We start from the raw sequence: 15,724 nt of genomic DNA on the forward strand, positions 1-15,724 counted from the left end.
TTGTTTTTGTGCATACTGTTATCTCTGCAGGTCTATCTAGATAAGATAGGCTGGATAAACAATCTGGAGGAGGGGGCGGATATGGGAGAGGGGGAGGTGGAGGGAAAGGAAATGATGTTAACAAACCCAGGGATAAGGGATGTGTGTTTGCTCACACCCCTCATTGTTGTCCTCAGAGCTGGCTAGAAAAGCCTGGCCAGGAAGGAGGGAAGTGGAGGAGGAGCCCTGCCTGCTGGTGGAGCCCACTGGAGGGCAGATGTTGAACAACTCCTTTGTCTAACCTCTGGGTTTCTCTGATAAAACATGTACTCTGTTCTGGTAGTTGTAAGCCTTCCACCTCCCGCTTTCAATGTGCTAAGTTCCCATCATCTCCTCAATGGCTCTCTGGGGCCTGGTGACCCTGTGCTAGCTGCTGCTTCAGCATGCTTCATCTCTATCCATAGACAATTCATTTGTCATGGGCGGCGATACAGTGACACTCTCCAAATGCCGCTTGCTTCTCTCTGCCTTGCTTTTTCACTCTGTCCCCAGCTGGCTCTCTTCAGGGGACCTCCACGCCAGGGTACTCTCTCCTTAGGCTCCTATAGTGGACCTGCTGAAGCTCATTCGCTCTAGATTTGAGATGAAGGAGACAGTAGCACCCTCCTCCCAGCCCAACTCTCACCACCCCATGCACACCCCCTTTCTTGGAAGAAAGATTAAAGTAGATCTTCCTCTCTTTCCCTAACCTTTTTAATTTCATTTAAAAGAAGTACTGGAGGGAGTTCCAGAATTGTACAATGGGTTCACAGTCATTTCCTTTGCAGTAACAATCCTTCTCACCCTTTGCAGTCTGCTCTTTGCCATCGATACCGCAGTCAAAATTTGCTTGAGAAGGCCCCTTTTGAAGTTTAAAAGAGTGCTTCAGAAATAACTTTTTGATATGAGGATTTTCCTGAAGACACATTATGGATCATAAGTAGATAATAACATTTTAACTAGCTGGATGGATGATAATTCGAGGGAATTGAAACAAGTTGTTGTCCAGTGTTCCTCAGGATTCCTCTAGCCAGAGAAGTTATCCGGGTCTGTTTTTGTATATGTATTTTAAATTGTAATTTATACAGATCAACTCATAAGGTGGGTGTAGATGTACTTAGATGATAACCGTATTCCAGAGATTTCTGAAAAGTCTCTTCTTCTTAGGACTTCTGCCAGTTTCTCTCCCGCTTATGTTTTCTGTAGTCCTTGAAGTGTATATGTGTGTCATAGTGTCTCGTTTAGGCTGGCTAAATCCAGGTACCTCCCTTGGCTTAATGGTTACACAGGAGAAAATTATTCTCATGGTGATTGCCTTTCAAGCCGATGCTGTGTTAGTGGAAGTGTCTCCTTGCTCTCTACAGAAGGTGATCCCAAGATCAAGTAGAAGTGACGGAAGAGAGTGCGGGAGAACAACCAATGATGGGTGCATTAGAGGCTGTCTACTCCTCTAAGGATTTACATTCTGGGAAACCCTAAGGGGCGGTGCTACTCTCCCTGTAGGATTGCTATGAGTTAGAGTCAACTCAGTGGCAATGGGAATGAACTAATTACTGTCGGCCACTGGGGACCAATCCTTCTGAGGAAGTGTGTAGACACGCCTCAAGATTTTTCCACCAAAGGGAGGATGGGGTATTTATTCTGCCCATCCTCCAGGGATGCACCTCAGCCAAGAGCCTTTCTGAAGCACCAGAAGCAGCACGAATACTGAAAACCAGAGTCACCTACCGCTCAGGCTTAAAGTAGAACATGAACAACAGGCCCAGAACCTTCCACAGCTGCTCTGAAACCCATGGGGCGGAGGGGCGTGACAAGGGCTACAAGTGTCTGCTATTCCATCTGTGTTTACGTGCCTTGATTACTTAACACGAGTAATTCTTACATCCTCTTCCTAACCAGACAAGCATTTTAACATGTTCACATTCTTTTACTCTCTCCACACCCCATTCCCCACTAAAAATTTAATTTGAGGAATGTTTTGAGCATTCTGGTTCATCCTTTGATCCGTGATTTCTAAAAGAGTGTGGACTTTTTCTAAGTTAATTATTACTGTCTATATATTTGAAACTTGTATCTTATTCTCTTTTTCATTATAAACTTATTTTTTATTTTGATGAAATACCTGAGACCTTGTATATCTAGAAAGATCCTATTAACATCTTCCAATTTAAATGACAAGTGACTGAATAAAAAATTCTAGGTTCAAAACAACAAACAGGATTTTATAATAATGAAGGAATCTAGTCTTAGTTGAATAGTTTTCAGTGTTAAATAATTTAATAGAATAACTAAAACTTTATTATTTGTATAGCATGTAGTAAATGCTATAATTCAAGTAACATAAACTTATGTATCAATATAGTAATACAGTCTTATATTTTTCCTTGAATTCTTAGATAATCTCAGGTCTGTATGTTTATCTAGCTTTCTGAGCATTATTAGAATTTGTAATTTCATTTAAAATCTGTTCTGTGGGGAAGACTGCTTTAGGAAGCTGCTGCTTTTGCAGTAATAGCAAACTGTCCATTTCTGCCTATGCTCGCTCACTTCCTGCAGGCTTCCTTCCTTGGGCCATGCATGTCGTAGGTCGCCTCCCTGTACGTGAGTGGTGGGCAGCTCTTCTAGCAAAGGCTCTGGAAGGGTGGCGTTACCATAAGAACACATGCCTAATTCCAGGAAATCTCCTCACCCCTGGGACACTTCGCTTGGTGAATAAACACCCTCTTTTATCACCGTGCTGCTGAGCTAACAGCTTCATTTCTAAAACAAGCTTCTTCTAGAAGATTCCTGCACACTTTAAAAATCTTGTATATTATTATCTAATTTGAGAGTTAAAATATTGTCAATAGATAGGATATGGTAAATGTGCAGCTAGTTTGGATTAAAAAATAGGTGGGGTTTTTTTTACTCTAGTTTACTTACATAGTTCATGGGAAAATTTCATTTACTTTTAAATTCTGTTTCTGCAAATAAACACCAAAAATGCTACAAAAAGCTCACGGAAAAATGGAATTAAACACTTAACACACACAAGGGAGCTTCGACAAGTTCTTAGGAAAAAGGAATGAAAAGATAATGACATTTGTTTCACTCACAAAAATTTTTTAAAATCATTTTATTGGGGCTCGTTCAACTCTTATCACAATCTATACCCATTGTGTCAAGCACATTTGTGCATTTGTTGCCATCATCATTCTCAAAACATTTTCTTTCTACTTGAGTCCTTAGTATCAGCTCCTCATTTTCCCCCTCCCTCCAGAACCCTTGATAATTTATAATTTTTTTTTCATGCCTTACACTGACCGATGTCTCCCTTCACCCACTTCTGTTGTCCGTTCCCCAGAGAGGGGGTTGTATGTAGATCATTGTGATTGGTTACCCCTTTCTGCCTCCACCTTCCCCTTCCCTCCTGGTATTGCTACTCTCATTATTGGTCCTGAGGGGTTTATCTGTCCTGGATTCCCTGTGTTTCCAGCTCTTGTCTGTACCAGTGTACATCCTCTGGTCTAGCTGGATTTGTAAGGTAGAATTGGGATCATGATGGGGGTGGGGCGCGCAAGCATTTAAGAGCTAGAGGAAAGTTGTATGTTTCATTGGTGCTATACTGCACTGACTGGCTTGTCTCCTCCTCAACCCTTCTGTAAGAGAATGTCCAGTTGCCTACAGATGGGCTTTGGGTCTCCACTCCGCACTCCCCCTCATTCACAATGATAAGATTTTTTGTTCTTTGATACCTGACCGTAGCAGCACCTCGTGATCACATAGGCTGGTGTGCTTCTTCTATAAGGACTTTGTTGCTTCTGAGCTAGATGGCCACTTGTTTATCTTCAATCCTTTTAAGACCCCAGACACAATAGCCGGGTACCATCTGCTTTCTTTACCACATTTGCTTATGCACACATTTTATCATCAGTGGTCGTGTCGGGAAGGTGAGCATCATGGAATGCCAGTTTAATAGAACAAAGTATTCTTGTGTTGAGGGAGTACTTGAGTAGAGGCCCAATGCCTCTTAATCTGCTACCTTAATAACTAAACCTATAAATATATGCACATAGATTTATTTCCCCATCGTCATATACAAATGTATTTACATATGTACATGCCTATATTTAGACCTCTATAAGTGCCCTTTGCCTCCTAGTTCTTTATTTCCCTTTACTTTCCTCTTGTCCCACTATCATGCTCAGCCTTTATTTGGGTTTCAGTAATCCCTCTTGGTTACGTTGCCCTTGATCAAGCCCTACCAGGCCTCCTACACCCTCCTCACCATCGATTTTGGATCACTTGTTGTTCCCTTGTCCCTGGGTTTGTTAACACCTACTTCCTTCCCCGGAACTGTTCCTCCTGTTGTTTCCTCCTCCAGATTGTTTATCCTGCCTATCTTATCTAGATAGACCTGCAGAGATAATAATATGCACAAAAACAAGACAGAGCAAAACAAAGCAACAAAAGAAAACACAAGAAAACCAATGACAAAAAAAGCCTGTAAATAGTTCAAGGTCTGTTTTGTTAACCTTTAGGAGTGTTTTCCGGTCAGGTCTGATGGGGTGCCACACCCTGGCCCCCAAGTCTATTTTTGGTGCTCCTTGGGGACTTCCTTGCTGTTCTGTTGCACACCTCGGTGTTTCGCTTCGGTGTGGTGGAGTCGTATTGGGCGCAGTTCCCGCACTGTGTCTCCAGTGTTGTCCGCTAGCACTGTGGATCAGTGAGGGACATTGAGTCTCATAGTGTGGCCAGCCATATGGTCCTCTCTGTGCACTGACTGCTCTGAGCAGGGATATCGTGCTCAATGCTTGGTGGGCCAGGATGTGCTCCACTCTCTCTTCCTCCCCCTTCATTTGCTCCCATGTGCTATGATCAGACGTGTCCCTCTCTCTGAGCTGTAGCTTCAGTGCTGCCCTCTCAAATACATTATTCTTGGGGCACAGGGTGCTGTCTACGTAGTTGGGATTGGGGCCGGCCCCTCAGACCTCTCTACTGGTTCCCTTCCTCATGCCAGCATGCTGCGTTCACGTCTTGGAGTGCCGGGTTGAAGTCTGGTCCCTCTTTCTCTGTGGAGATATAAACAGTACCCTCCCCTTGGATGGGTTAGTGCCCTGTTCCCCTACCCATGTCACAAAAAATTTTTAAAGTCCGTGTGTGTTTGTGTGTTTTTCTCTTGGCACTGGTTTTCAGATTATCTCTTAGCATCACTGATAATCTGTTATTAAAATAAAACAGGTTTTAAAAAAGTAATTCGAATGAAATAGTAGGATTTTTTCCTCACATTTTTCTTAAATGTGTGCTAAAAGAAATTAATACCCAAATGACAAATATCAATAGAACTTGACAACAGCCTATCATTCATGTTTACCATTAAATATATCAGTATCTTGTGGTGCTCAGTAAACAATGTGTTTGATTTTCATACTCAGAAAAATTTGAGAACCACTCAGGATTAAAATTTTTTGAATTAGAAAACAAAACCCGTTGAAAGTAAACCAAGTGTGAGATCCGTTCAGTGTATTTTCTTCATGTGCTTGCATGTGGAGCACAGGCTCTCTAAATAACTAGGTAAATGAAATGCATCATAGGCACGTTTACATACAGAGATAAACGCTACCCAGGCCTCCCAGAGGACTGTACCCCTCTTGTAAATAACCATTGTATTTTGTGATCTTACAGGAGCCCAGGCTTGTGTGCTTGTATTTTCTACCACAGACAGGGAATCGTTTGAAGCAGTTGCCAATTGGAGAGAGAAAGTAGTTGCTGAAGTAGGAGATATCCCAACTGTGCTTGTACAAAACAAGATTGATCTCTTGGATGACTCTTGTATAAAGAAGTAAGATGACTTTGTGTTTGATGGGGGCATAAATTCTACAAAGTTACAACATTTTTTAATCACTACATAGACATACAATGAAAAAAGATTTTTATATATATATATATATAAAGATTATTTTATCCTTAAATTTTTACAGGATTATCTGTGATTATTTGGGGTAAAAATAAAAATCCTATTGAATTACAAGTTTGAAGGTCCTTTTAGGATTTCAATCTTAGGTTCTTGTTTTATAAATCAATTCATGTGTATTTGAAATCAGAGTAGAGTAAGAATATTAAGAAAAATATCCTTAAGATGTTTACGTATCTAGGGGAACTGCTATCCTGCAAAGATGAATTAGCTAAAGATGATGAGTTATACTGGTTAGTATATTCAGAATTCTTGTGTTCAAATTTGTAAATAGAATTTAACCAGTTGCCATTGGGTCAGTTCCGACTCATGGCCACCCTCTGTGTGTCCGTACAGTTGTGCTCCGTATAGTTTTCAATGGCTCAATTTTTGGAAGGAGACCACCAGGCTTTTCTTCCTAGGCACTTTCAGGTAGACTCACATCTCCAACCGTTCAGTTAAAACCCATGCACGTTAATCATGTGTACTGCACAGGAATTCCAAACCGAGTTTAGCCTCCAGATTTCTAAGAATTTTTGTGTCAATAATACATTAGGAATTCTGTCCTTGTTTTTTTTTTAATGTGATTTTTCATTAGTTATCTGTTGCTCTATAGCAAATTATAAGCAGCCCTGATGCTGTAGTGGTTACGAATTGGGCTGCTAACCGCAAGGTCAGCAGTTTGAAACCATCAGGTACTCCTCAGGAGAAAGGGTTTTCTCCTCCCGTGAAGGGCTACAGTATCTGAAATTCACAGGGGCAGTTCTACACTGTCCTGTAAGGTCACTGTGAGCCAGCATCAACTCGATGGCAGTGTTTGTTTTTTATGTATCAACTACCCCAAAATGTCGTGGCGTAAACAGCCAACTATAACCTAATGGTTTCTGTAGGTGAGGAAGTTAGGAGTGACTTGAGGAGATTTTAGGTCAGGGATTTTCTTGAAACTGTGGTCAAGATGTCGACCGAGCCTGTAAGTGTATGTAGGCTTGATGGGGTCTGCAGGGTCCACTTCCAAGCTGCTTGACTCGCTTGGCTGTTGGCAGGAGGCCATCGTTCCTTGCCACATAGGCCTCTCTTTAGGGCTCCTGCTCTTTCAGAACATGGCAGCGAGCCTGCTTCAGAACAAGTCATCCAAAGAGAGAGGCAGGTGAAAGCCACCGTTTCTTTCATGACCTTGTGCAGAAATGGCACGCTGTCAGTTCTGCTGACAGCGTGTGATTGGTCACAGGCCACCCGTGACACACTGGTGCAGCATGAGACCTTCTGGAGCCTGCTACTGTGGTCCTAGTAGAACTAAAGTTAGGTTCAACTTTTAGAGGCACCGTCACTAATACTGTGATTCTGGCTTTGGCAACAGAATGCTTACATGGAAGATTAGGAGTAAAGTGAGTATTTCATTGTAAGATTTTCAGAGTAATTCAAATGATGTTAAAGACAGAAGCGAGAGTTTATTGAAGTAATACTGAAGCCAAGTGGTAATTTTGTAGAACAGTGTTCTGTTCACAGCTGTAGTATTCTGGTGGTCGGGGTTAATCCTCCAAGGAGGGAGGACTGAATCGTTCGTAGGCACTAAGCGAAGCATAGCTTTCAGTTAGTTTTGCCAAAGTGGGCATCAGCAGTAAGCTGAGAAAGAAGAACCTCTACAGGTCTGACTCTCACCTCTTTACTCGGTGAATATAGTGAAACCTATTCTTAAAAATAAGCAGAGTTACCTATGTCGGCATTTTCTCATCTGGGTTCATGTGCAGTGAGGAAGCCGAGGCGCTGGCGAGAAAGTTGAAGTTAAGATTCTACAGAACGTCAGTGAAAGAGGATCTAAATGTAAATGAAGGTAAAGTGCCTTTTTATATGAACTATTACTAGGGGATGTTTTAACTTGATGCTTTTTCTCTTGCATTCCCCCCGATTTTATTCGTATGGGAGCGGAAACCTGCTCTTTGTTGCCTATCCTTAAGGTGTTTTAAAGGCCCCAAGCTTGTTGACACGCTACAGCAGAACCGTTTCTGGTGTTCTTTCACCCGCCCCGCCCCATCCCCGCCTCCCCAGAGTTTTACTGGCTTATAATTCACATGTAATTCAGTAGTTCAGTCACATGAAGAATTCTACAGTCATCACCACAGTTAGTTTCAGAACATTTTCCTCATTCTTGTACTCATCATTATTAGCTTCCCATTTTCCTCCAGCCTCCCCTGCCACACCCTCAGAAACCATTCAGTCAGTGACTGTCTCTAGAGATGTACTTATCCTGGATTCCATAGACAGAACAACTTAAAAGCAAACAAACAGAAAGACTAACAACAATGGCAAAGTAAAACATAAAAACTGCAATTTCAAAGAAAACAGAAAATATTAAAAAATAGAACAAATGTAAATGGATAAGGGACATCAAATGATAGACTGCTTAATTTTTACCTAAGTGGACCTGCAACAATCCATTTCCCACTGCATTGTGCATAAGAGCAAGGCTTGGTCAGGGGGTTCATCAGGTGTGTAATACACGTGCATTTCCCTTCTGCTTTTTTTTTTAACTGAAACAGCTTTAAAACAGTCAAAAGGGAGATTAAATGATAAAATACTACATTTTGACCTAACTACATCTGCCATAGTCAACTTAAAAAAATCTTTCAAAATCTAAACTTTATATGTGTGAATGAATATGTAATGTGTTTATAATGCATACTGTAAAAAATCTTCCATAGTAAATATTACTAAATTGCTTTAAAATACTAAGGTAGTAGCTATTTCATTATATAATGATGACTTTTTTGTTGACTTTTTTCATCATTTAAGAAAATTAAGATTAGCAAAAGATAAAACATTTCTTGTTGCAGAATTGCTCTATATTTTATTTAATCTAATCTCTCTAGTTTTAATCTAAACTCATTTGTTGCTGAGGTCCTAATGTTGATTAGATTTATTTTTTTAACCTAAAGAAATTTGACATATCTTCCAGACTTGGTTTAGTATCAGTGCATGCTAAGGAGCCTTCAAGGACTTGAACCTAAGGAGCCAGGGACCACAATTATCGATTCCATTTTCTGCTAGTAAAAACCACTGTCCATTTGTTAACATGCTATTGGCCCTCTAATGAATTGGCCAAATAATTTTCTAGAGTTAATTTTTAATGCTTGCTTCTAATGTAGATATATTAAGTATAACTATTGTAATGTCATTGTGTATATGTAAATGACATTTTAAATAGGTATAATGTCATTATAATGCCAGTGAGTCCGTTTGGACTCAGACCTCACGTGGCAGAGTAGAACTACCCCATTGGGTTTTCTGGACAGCGTCTGTGTAAGCGCCAGACTGCCAGGTCTTAGCCACCGAGTGGCTATCAGCTGCGCAGGGGAGCTTGACAGGTTGTGATCAGTGATGTGGAGTGACAGGGTTTACACTGTATAAGTTATATGGGCCTGAGAGCCTTGTTTTTTATTCCAGTTTTTAAGTATTTGGCTGAAAAATATATCCAAAAACTCAAACAACGAGTAGCTGCAGATCCAGAGGTGCGGCGTCCCAGCGGTAATAAAATCGGTAAGAAGCCACAGCTGCTTTCCATTCTCCGTTACTGTATTTATAATATGCCAGTGTCTCTGAGAAATACGAGGAAGTACTGAGTCAATGGTTATTGAAAGAATATCAGGAAGAAATTTTAAAAAGAGAAAGAATATCAGATCACTTCTTTGAGAATATTGAATTTTTTTCACTTTTGAATTTTCTAAGTCCATTTGATATGGTAGATACCAGATTTTAATGATATTTTATAAAAGCCCACCCATGATAAATAAGAGCTGTATCATGCTTGTTTGTCTCATTGTATATTTGTGCTGTCTCTTACCTCTTTCTGTTCCTGCTAACTTTTCACATCTCCAATGACTGGATTTTAAAAATGTTAAGTGCTAGTAAAAGTGTAGGATTCCCACAGAGGGACAAATACAGTGAGATCTCATTTATATGAAATAAGCAAATGTAGAAACCAAGAATTATTATTGGGTAGGAAGGGGAACAGGAAATCTTCCATTGTAAGGGCAGTGATTTATACTAATGGTGGAACGTATGCAAGAGGATGGCAACAGCATGTCGATTCCCATGATAAATGTATCAGTGTCTTGGGGTTATAAAGGTGAGATTTGTGTTGGCAAATATTTGGGTGTAGGTAGTTTCACTACAGCAACCTAACAACTGTGAGGCTGGCACAGGACCGGGCCGTGTTTCTCTCTGTTGCACAGCAAGTCACTGTGGATTGGGACCAACGCAACAGCACCATTAACAGCATTTTCACCACACAAACACACACACACACACACACACACACACACACACGAGAGAGAGAGAGAGAGAGAGAGAGAGAGAGAGAGAGAGAGAGAGAAGTTTAGCATTTCTTGAAAAGCAGCTAGACACGTTTCCCCTTTGCTTCACCTTCCAGAAGGAAGATGCTCGAAGCCCATGGCTTCTAACGCAGCTCTCTGTGTGCACGGCCAGTTTGCGGGGGAACTGATTCGGGGGCACCTTACAAAACACTTGTGTAGTCTCTTAAGGGCTTCATAATTGTTCTCCAGCCCCCTCTCATGACACACACACACACACACACACTTTTTCTCCCCTGTTGTAATTCATTCTTCCCTTGGTTCTGGTTGCTTTTTTCTTGTTTTCCCACTTTAATTTAATGTTTACTGTTAAGACACCTCAGATGTTTCGTAAATTCACACAGGGCAATAATGATGTGCTTTTGCCTTGTCTTCTTCCAAGCCACTGATAGAAACCTTTGATTTTTATTATGCAACAATTGAATATAGACTCTTCAGCGCAACCTTTAAAGACGGTTCCATGTGGTCTGGCCCCACTCTTCTCGACGTCCCTTGCTTTCCAGGCCCGCCGGGCAGTTGCCCTCTCCCAGGCAGGCTCCTGTCCCCCACCGTGTTCACCTTTGCTCACCTTGGGGCTTCTGTTATGCTTCCTCTCGCAGTTTCTTTCAAAGCAGTCTTGGTTCCTCACGCCCTCTCTGGAGAGGTCTCTTAGCCATCTCTCTGGGGGAAGCCTCCTTCCTCATGCCTTCCCTAAAGAACAGTGATCTAGGTCTAGGGCATCCGAGGGACTCATGCCAATCTTCATGTAGTTCTCCCTTGATTGTCAGTGAGATGTGATTACGCCTTCCTTTAAGCCGTAGATGAGATCCTTTATGTCATATACAGGATCAGTTATAAAAGAGGGTTTCAAAAAGTCTGGGGGGGAAGTGAATTAAAAGAGAATAGAATGTTCCTACAAACTTTGTAAAGCCCCTGTCTACTGTCATCCCTCTCACAAATGGGTGGTCAGGATGGGACTCGGTCACTTTGTATTCCTTTTAGCACCAGGTTACACTTTTTCCGTATCATGGGTGCTAACTAGTTCATACATTGAAGGTTGTATTTTGTGGCCCATCAGTTCAAAATGGGACTACAGTTCTAGAAAGGTTTTCTGTAGCTTTTCCTGTTACGTCACTTTAATTTTCTCTGGACCTTTTCTTGATTTTTGCCCAAGTAGAGGGTCCTTTCTTCCTACCAGCTTTACATGCACAGTGCTTCTCTTCCGTAAAATCTCACACCTACTCTTGACGATCAGTCAAGTATTCTCGATGCAGGTATCTGATGTGAAATTGTTAAAATTGCTGTTTTTACTGATTCACAATTCCCTGCATTTACTATTAGTGAAAAGATGTAGACTAGTGTGTAAAATATGCCACCATTGGAGTGGGCTGAGGGGGTAAAAAAGTATATCTGTGCATGCAGTATACCTGGAAGGGGGCCACAGTAACCCCGGGTGTGATGTCCATCTCTGTGTTTCTCTCCATTCGTACAGGTGTCTTTAACACATCTGGTGGGAGTCACTCGGGTCAGAATTCAAGTACCCTTAACGGTGGAGATGTCATCAGTCTTCGACCCAACAAACAGAGGACCAAGAAAAACCGAAATCCCTTCAGTAGCTGTAGCATACCCTAAAGCATGTCTTGCTTAGGGTGGAGACTGAATTCTATTATGCAGTTCAATAAGAAAAGTAACATCTAGCTGTTGAGGCAGGGGGCAAGTGGTTGCACAGACAGGATGCTGACAGCCTTTAATGAGCCGCTGCTCCCCGGCTTTGCACACGCAGAGGGGGGCGCTGGCGACAGTCACCCCCTGCGCGCTCATCTCATGGTTTGTCTTCAGACGAAGCGGCTCCTGTTTTTGAAGACGGCTATGGGATGTCACAACAGGCTCTTGCTGACTTTCATAATGCTGGGAAACAAATGAAATATACTGGTACAGATCTTAATTTTATAGATCATGGGAAGATATCAAGCATTACTTTTATGCAATTAATCATGTCTTTTTTCTGGAAAATGGTATTGAATTTGAATACTTAGTAAAAAAAAAAAAAATCTTGAAAGCTATGCCGTAAAGCTTGCCAGACTGCTCGCAGGTGCATTTTGGCAGTGTTACGTGTGCAATGTCTGTATCTGGTACTGAAGTGGAAGGTGTGTGCAGTATTTAAGGAGACCCCGATCCTAATTAATTCAGTTCTGAAACCATTTACACATTGTGCGCATGTTAAAAGTTTTTCTTTTACGAGAAGTTCCAGGCATCTATTTTGCAAAATGTGCTTAGGCTTTGAAAGTGTTTTGTGCCAAAAATATCATGCCTGATTTTTACATTTGGACCACATGCTTTTCTTTAATTGATATAGTTTATAATCTCCTCCAAGCAGTTACGCTCGCTCACAGGGTAAAGCAGAATACATAAACTTTTCAGTGCTGAGGCATCTCCCAGGTGAGTCTCCTTGCAGAATGTGAGTGCTAGTTTCTCCCTCAGGTTTTCTGCCCACAAGGGAGCTAGCTGGCAGCGAGCTCATCCTGTGGTGAGGTTGGCCAAGCCCCTCAGAAGCCACACAGCCCCTCTGCTGCCCCCTGCTGGGCCCTGTGAAGTGCAGTGCTGGCAGAAAACCCTGTTTCGAACTTTAAATTCAAGCTAACAATTTTTTTAAGTGCACAAAAGATGGGTAGTCTTTTGTCCTGGTCCAAAGTATGAATTTCAGAAGGCCCCGTAACTCTATAAGGCATCCCTTTGTTTACACATTTTTGTATGATATTTTCAGAATATCACAACATTTCCATAACTTGGGTTTGTATAGCACCTCAAAAGCTCTGTCAGCAACAAATACAAAACAATGTAGTTTAAGAAATCATTTTAACATGTAATCACGTTTCATCGCATACATCTTATCACTTGGGACAGTAGCTTTCTCATGGAGATTAACTGCATGCATGCTGTTAAAATGGTCATTCATCAATTGGCTTGTTTGTAAACAATAAATAACCCCTTTCAGTGTACCTGGCTTTTACAGGTTTTCAGAGTATGTACAAACAACTTTTCCTGAACATGTGTCATAAAACCGTTTCTCATTATTTGTACCAAATATATGATGTTTTACGTATTCCTCTTGTAGGTTCTATCTTGTTTTGCTTTTAAGTCTTCTGTGTGCACCGTTGTCATCCCCTGCCCAGAGAAGGCAGGGGCCATGAGAGGATGTGCTGAGGCATCCTGTTAGCAGTCAGAGTCAGTGTTTGCTTCTCATAGGGTTGAAATGCGCTGGCGTTCCGTACGCTAAAGGAATGTCCAGTGCTTATTCGGTGTCTGCGGTTGTCCCCACTCCACTGCAGGCGTGGAGGTGCTGGGAAGCACTCGGTCCCTAACACTGAGTACCTACTGGTGATACCGACTTCCTTTCCCTCTCTTGACAGACAGGCTCTTTTTAGTTTTCACACAAAATATATTTTGTGGTGAAGAGTCCTGTGATCTTTTATTAGCCAACAAAGCCCAAGTACTATCTCGTGGTTCTGTATCACATAGCAATGAACTGTGTGGGCGTGAATGTTACTGTTCAATATAAAAAATGTAGTCCCTGATGATTGGTCCCAGTTGTTTGATGGCTCCTAGCGCCGTTATTCTAATTTTATGAACTTATGTTTGCCTTTATTTTTTAATCAAGAACTGAAGAGACCTTTGCTACACATTGACATTTTAAATTTGCACTGCTGTATTTTAAACCTATTCGCAATTTGCCTTTTTAAATAACTCAATAGGCTAGAAAATTGGTCATACGTAATACTGTTAAATAATTTATTTTGAAAGCCTCAAAATTGGCACTGATTCCTCTGCCCCTCCCCAAGGCCCATAGTTCTTTTAAATAACGTCATTGCTATTTCCTAATGAAACATGGATGCTGAAGAAAAGCCTGTCTGAGACCCACATGATTGTGCTTGTGTGCTCAAATCTCCTTTCTAGCGTCACCGCTACTTGGTAGTGTGCAGACACACCAGGGGCTGGAACCAGCGCATGGGCAAACATCCATGATCTCTCAGTGCAGCGTGTTACAACTTTTCTAAGCTCCCTTGCATAGCTGTGGAATACTTGCCATATATATGTCAGTTTTCTCAGGTTTCAATCTCCGCCTTTCAAATTAAATAGTTACAAAATAGCCCAGTTATGGCGTCATTGCTAAGTAAAATAAGGTGAAACGGTTTCTTTTTATCTGTCCAAAGTTGATAGCATACCCAAGTCTTTCCAAACTGAAGTAAAACTGACACACCAGAGAGAGGAGGAAGAGCATTCCGCCCGCGGGAGGTGGGAGGAGGCCAGAAGGAAGGCTGTTCCCAAGTTTGGGGTGCGTTGCTTAGGAAGCACGTCACTCGTAGCTGGATGCTCCACTGTGCCTGTGACTGTTTGGGGGCTGGGATAGTGATCCAGCTCTGAGGATGGAGAATTAGCCTTAGGACCTGATGTCCCAACTCTTAAGTGTTGTACTACTTTAATGCAAGCTATTGTTATTTGCTAGAATCCTTTTCAGAATATTTGAAATGGTTACTGGTAACCTGCTGATATGCTTCCATTAATATATCATTAGGATAGCTGTAACTCTGAGAGCAAAGTGTGCAGACAGGGTGAACTCATTCCGTTACTTGTCACACTGTGCACACAGGCAGAATGCCAGTCTGAAGTGTCGGTTCTGAGTCTGAGTCCCGTTAGCTGAAACAGCTCAGCCTGTCGTTTGAATAGTTTGGTAACAGAAGGTACTCCAGCCCACAGGGGACACTGAAAGAGCCCATCACCGCGCTCCTGGGTCACTGGGTGATTGGGCTTGCGTAGCCTTTATCAGCTGGTGTCCCTGTCCATCTGTCTCTTGAAAAACCTGTAATAGGGGCATTTGGTTGCCCTGTCCCTGCTGGTGAACAATAAAGAAAGGTTGTGCTTTCTGGCAAAACAAAAAACAACAAAAAAAAAACCTGTAATAGGATGTTGGTAAATGGTCTTTTAAAAATAAAAAGTTTAGATTAAAAGGAAAACTGAACCCCTCCTATATTTTTGTTACTTTAAATAAAGTGTTTTGTAAATTTGAATGGAATATCACGTGTATATATTGCTATTAGATTAAAATTAGCCCTCAAACTTAAAAGTATACGACTTGAAAAATATTCTTGAACGATAAATTCCAACAATCAAAAATAAAAATAAGTTCATTTCAAAGCTAGAATTTTGTGTGATGTGTGTGATGTGTATGACCAATATAGAACAAAATACAAACTGGTATGTGGCTTCCTTTAAAGATGAAAACAACCAAAGAATATTTCCTATTTCAGATAAAAGTCGGTTGTCATAGAGTTCGACCCCCGCTCTGGATGACCTCCTGTGTCAAAGTCGAGAGAAGCGCACAGTCGTCAGACGCCCTGCCGATAGCCCGTCATCAGGGCACCCCGTTGGA

General features: G+C 41.5%; 1 protein-coding gene across 1 annotated transcript in view; it reads left to right on the forward strand.

The window, feature by feature from the left end:
* Nucleotides 1–15,493, forward strand: part of RAB23 (RAB23, member RAS oncogene family) — a 40,242-nt gene extending 24,749 nt beyond the window's left edge. The window contains exons 4-7 of the mRNA XM_004696333.2: nt 5,683–5,839; nt 7,699–7,781; nt 9,392–9,484; nt 11,789–15,493. Coding sequence (XP_004696390.1) covers nt 5,683–5,839; nt 7,699–7,781; nt 9,392–9,484; nt 11,789–11,928 — 473 coding nt within the window. The 3' untranslated portion in view covers nt 11,929–15,493. The remainder of the gene's footprint in view (nt 1–5,682; nt 5,840–7,698; nt 7,782–9,391; nt 9,485–11,788) is intronic.
* Nucleotides 15,494–15,724: the final 231 nt, after the last annotated feature.

This window comes from Echinops telfairi, unplaced genomic scaffold, assembly GCF_000313985.2.
Source record: "Echinops telfairi isolate 266 unplaced genomic scaffold, ASM31398v2 ScPeMD7_3533;HRSCAF=4204_1, whole genome shotgun sequence".
NCBI lineage: Eukaryota > Metazoa > Chordata > Mammalia > Afrosoricida > Tenrecidae > Echinops > Echinops telfairi.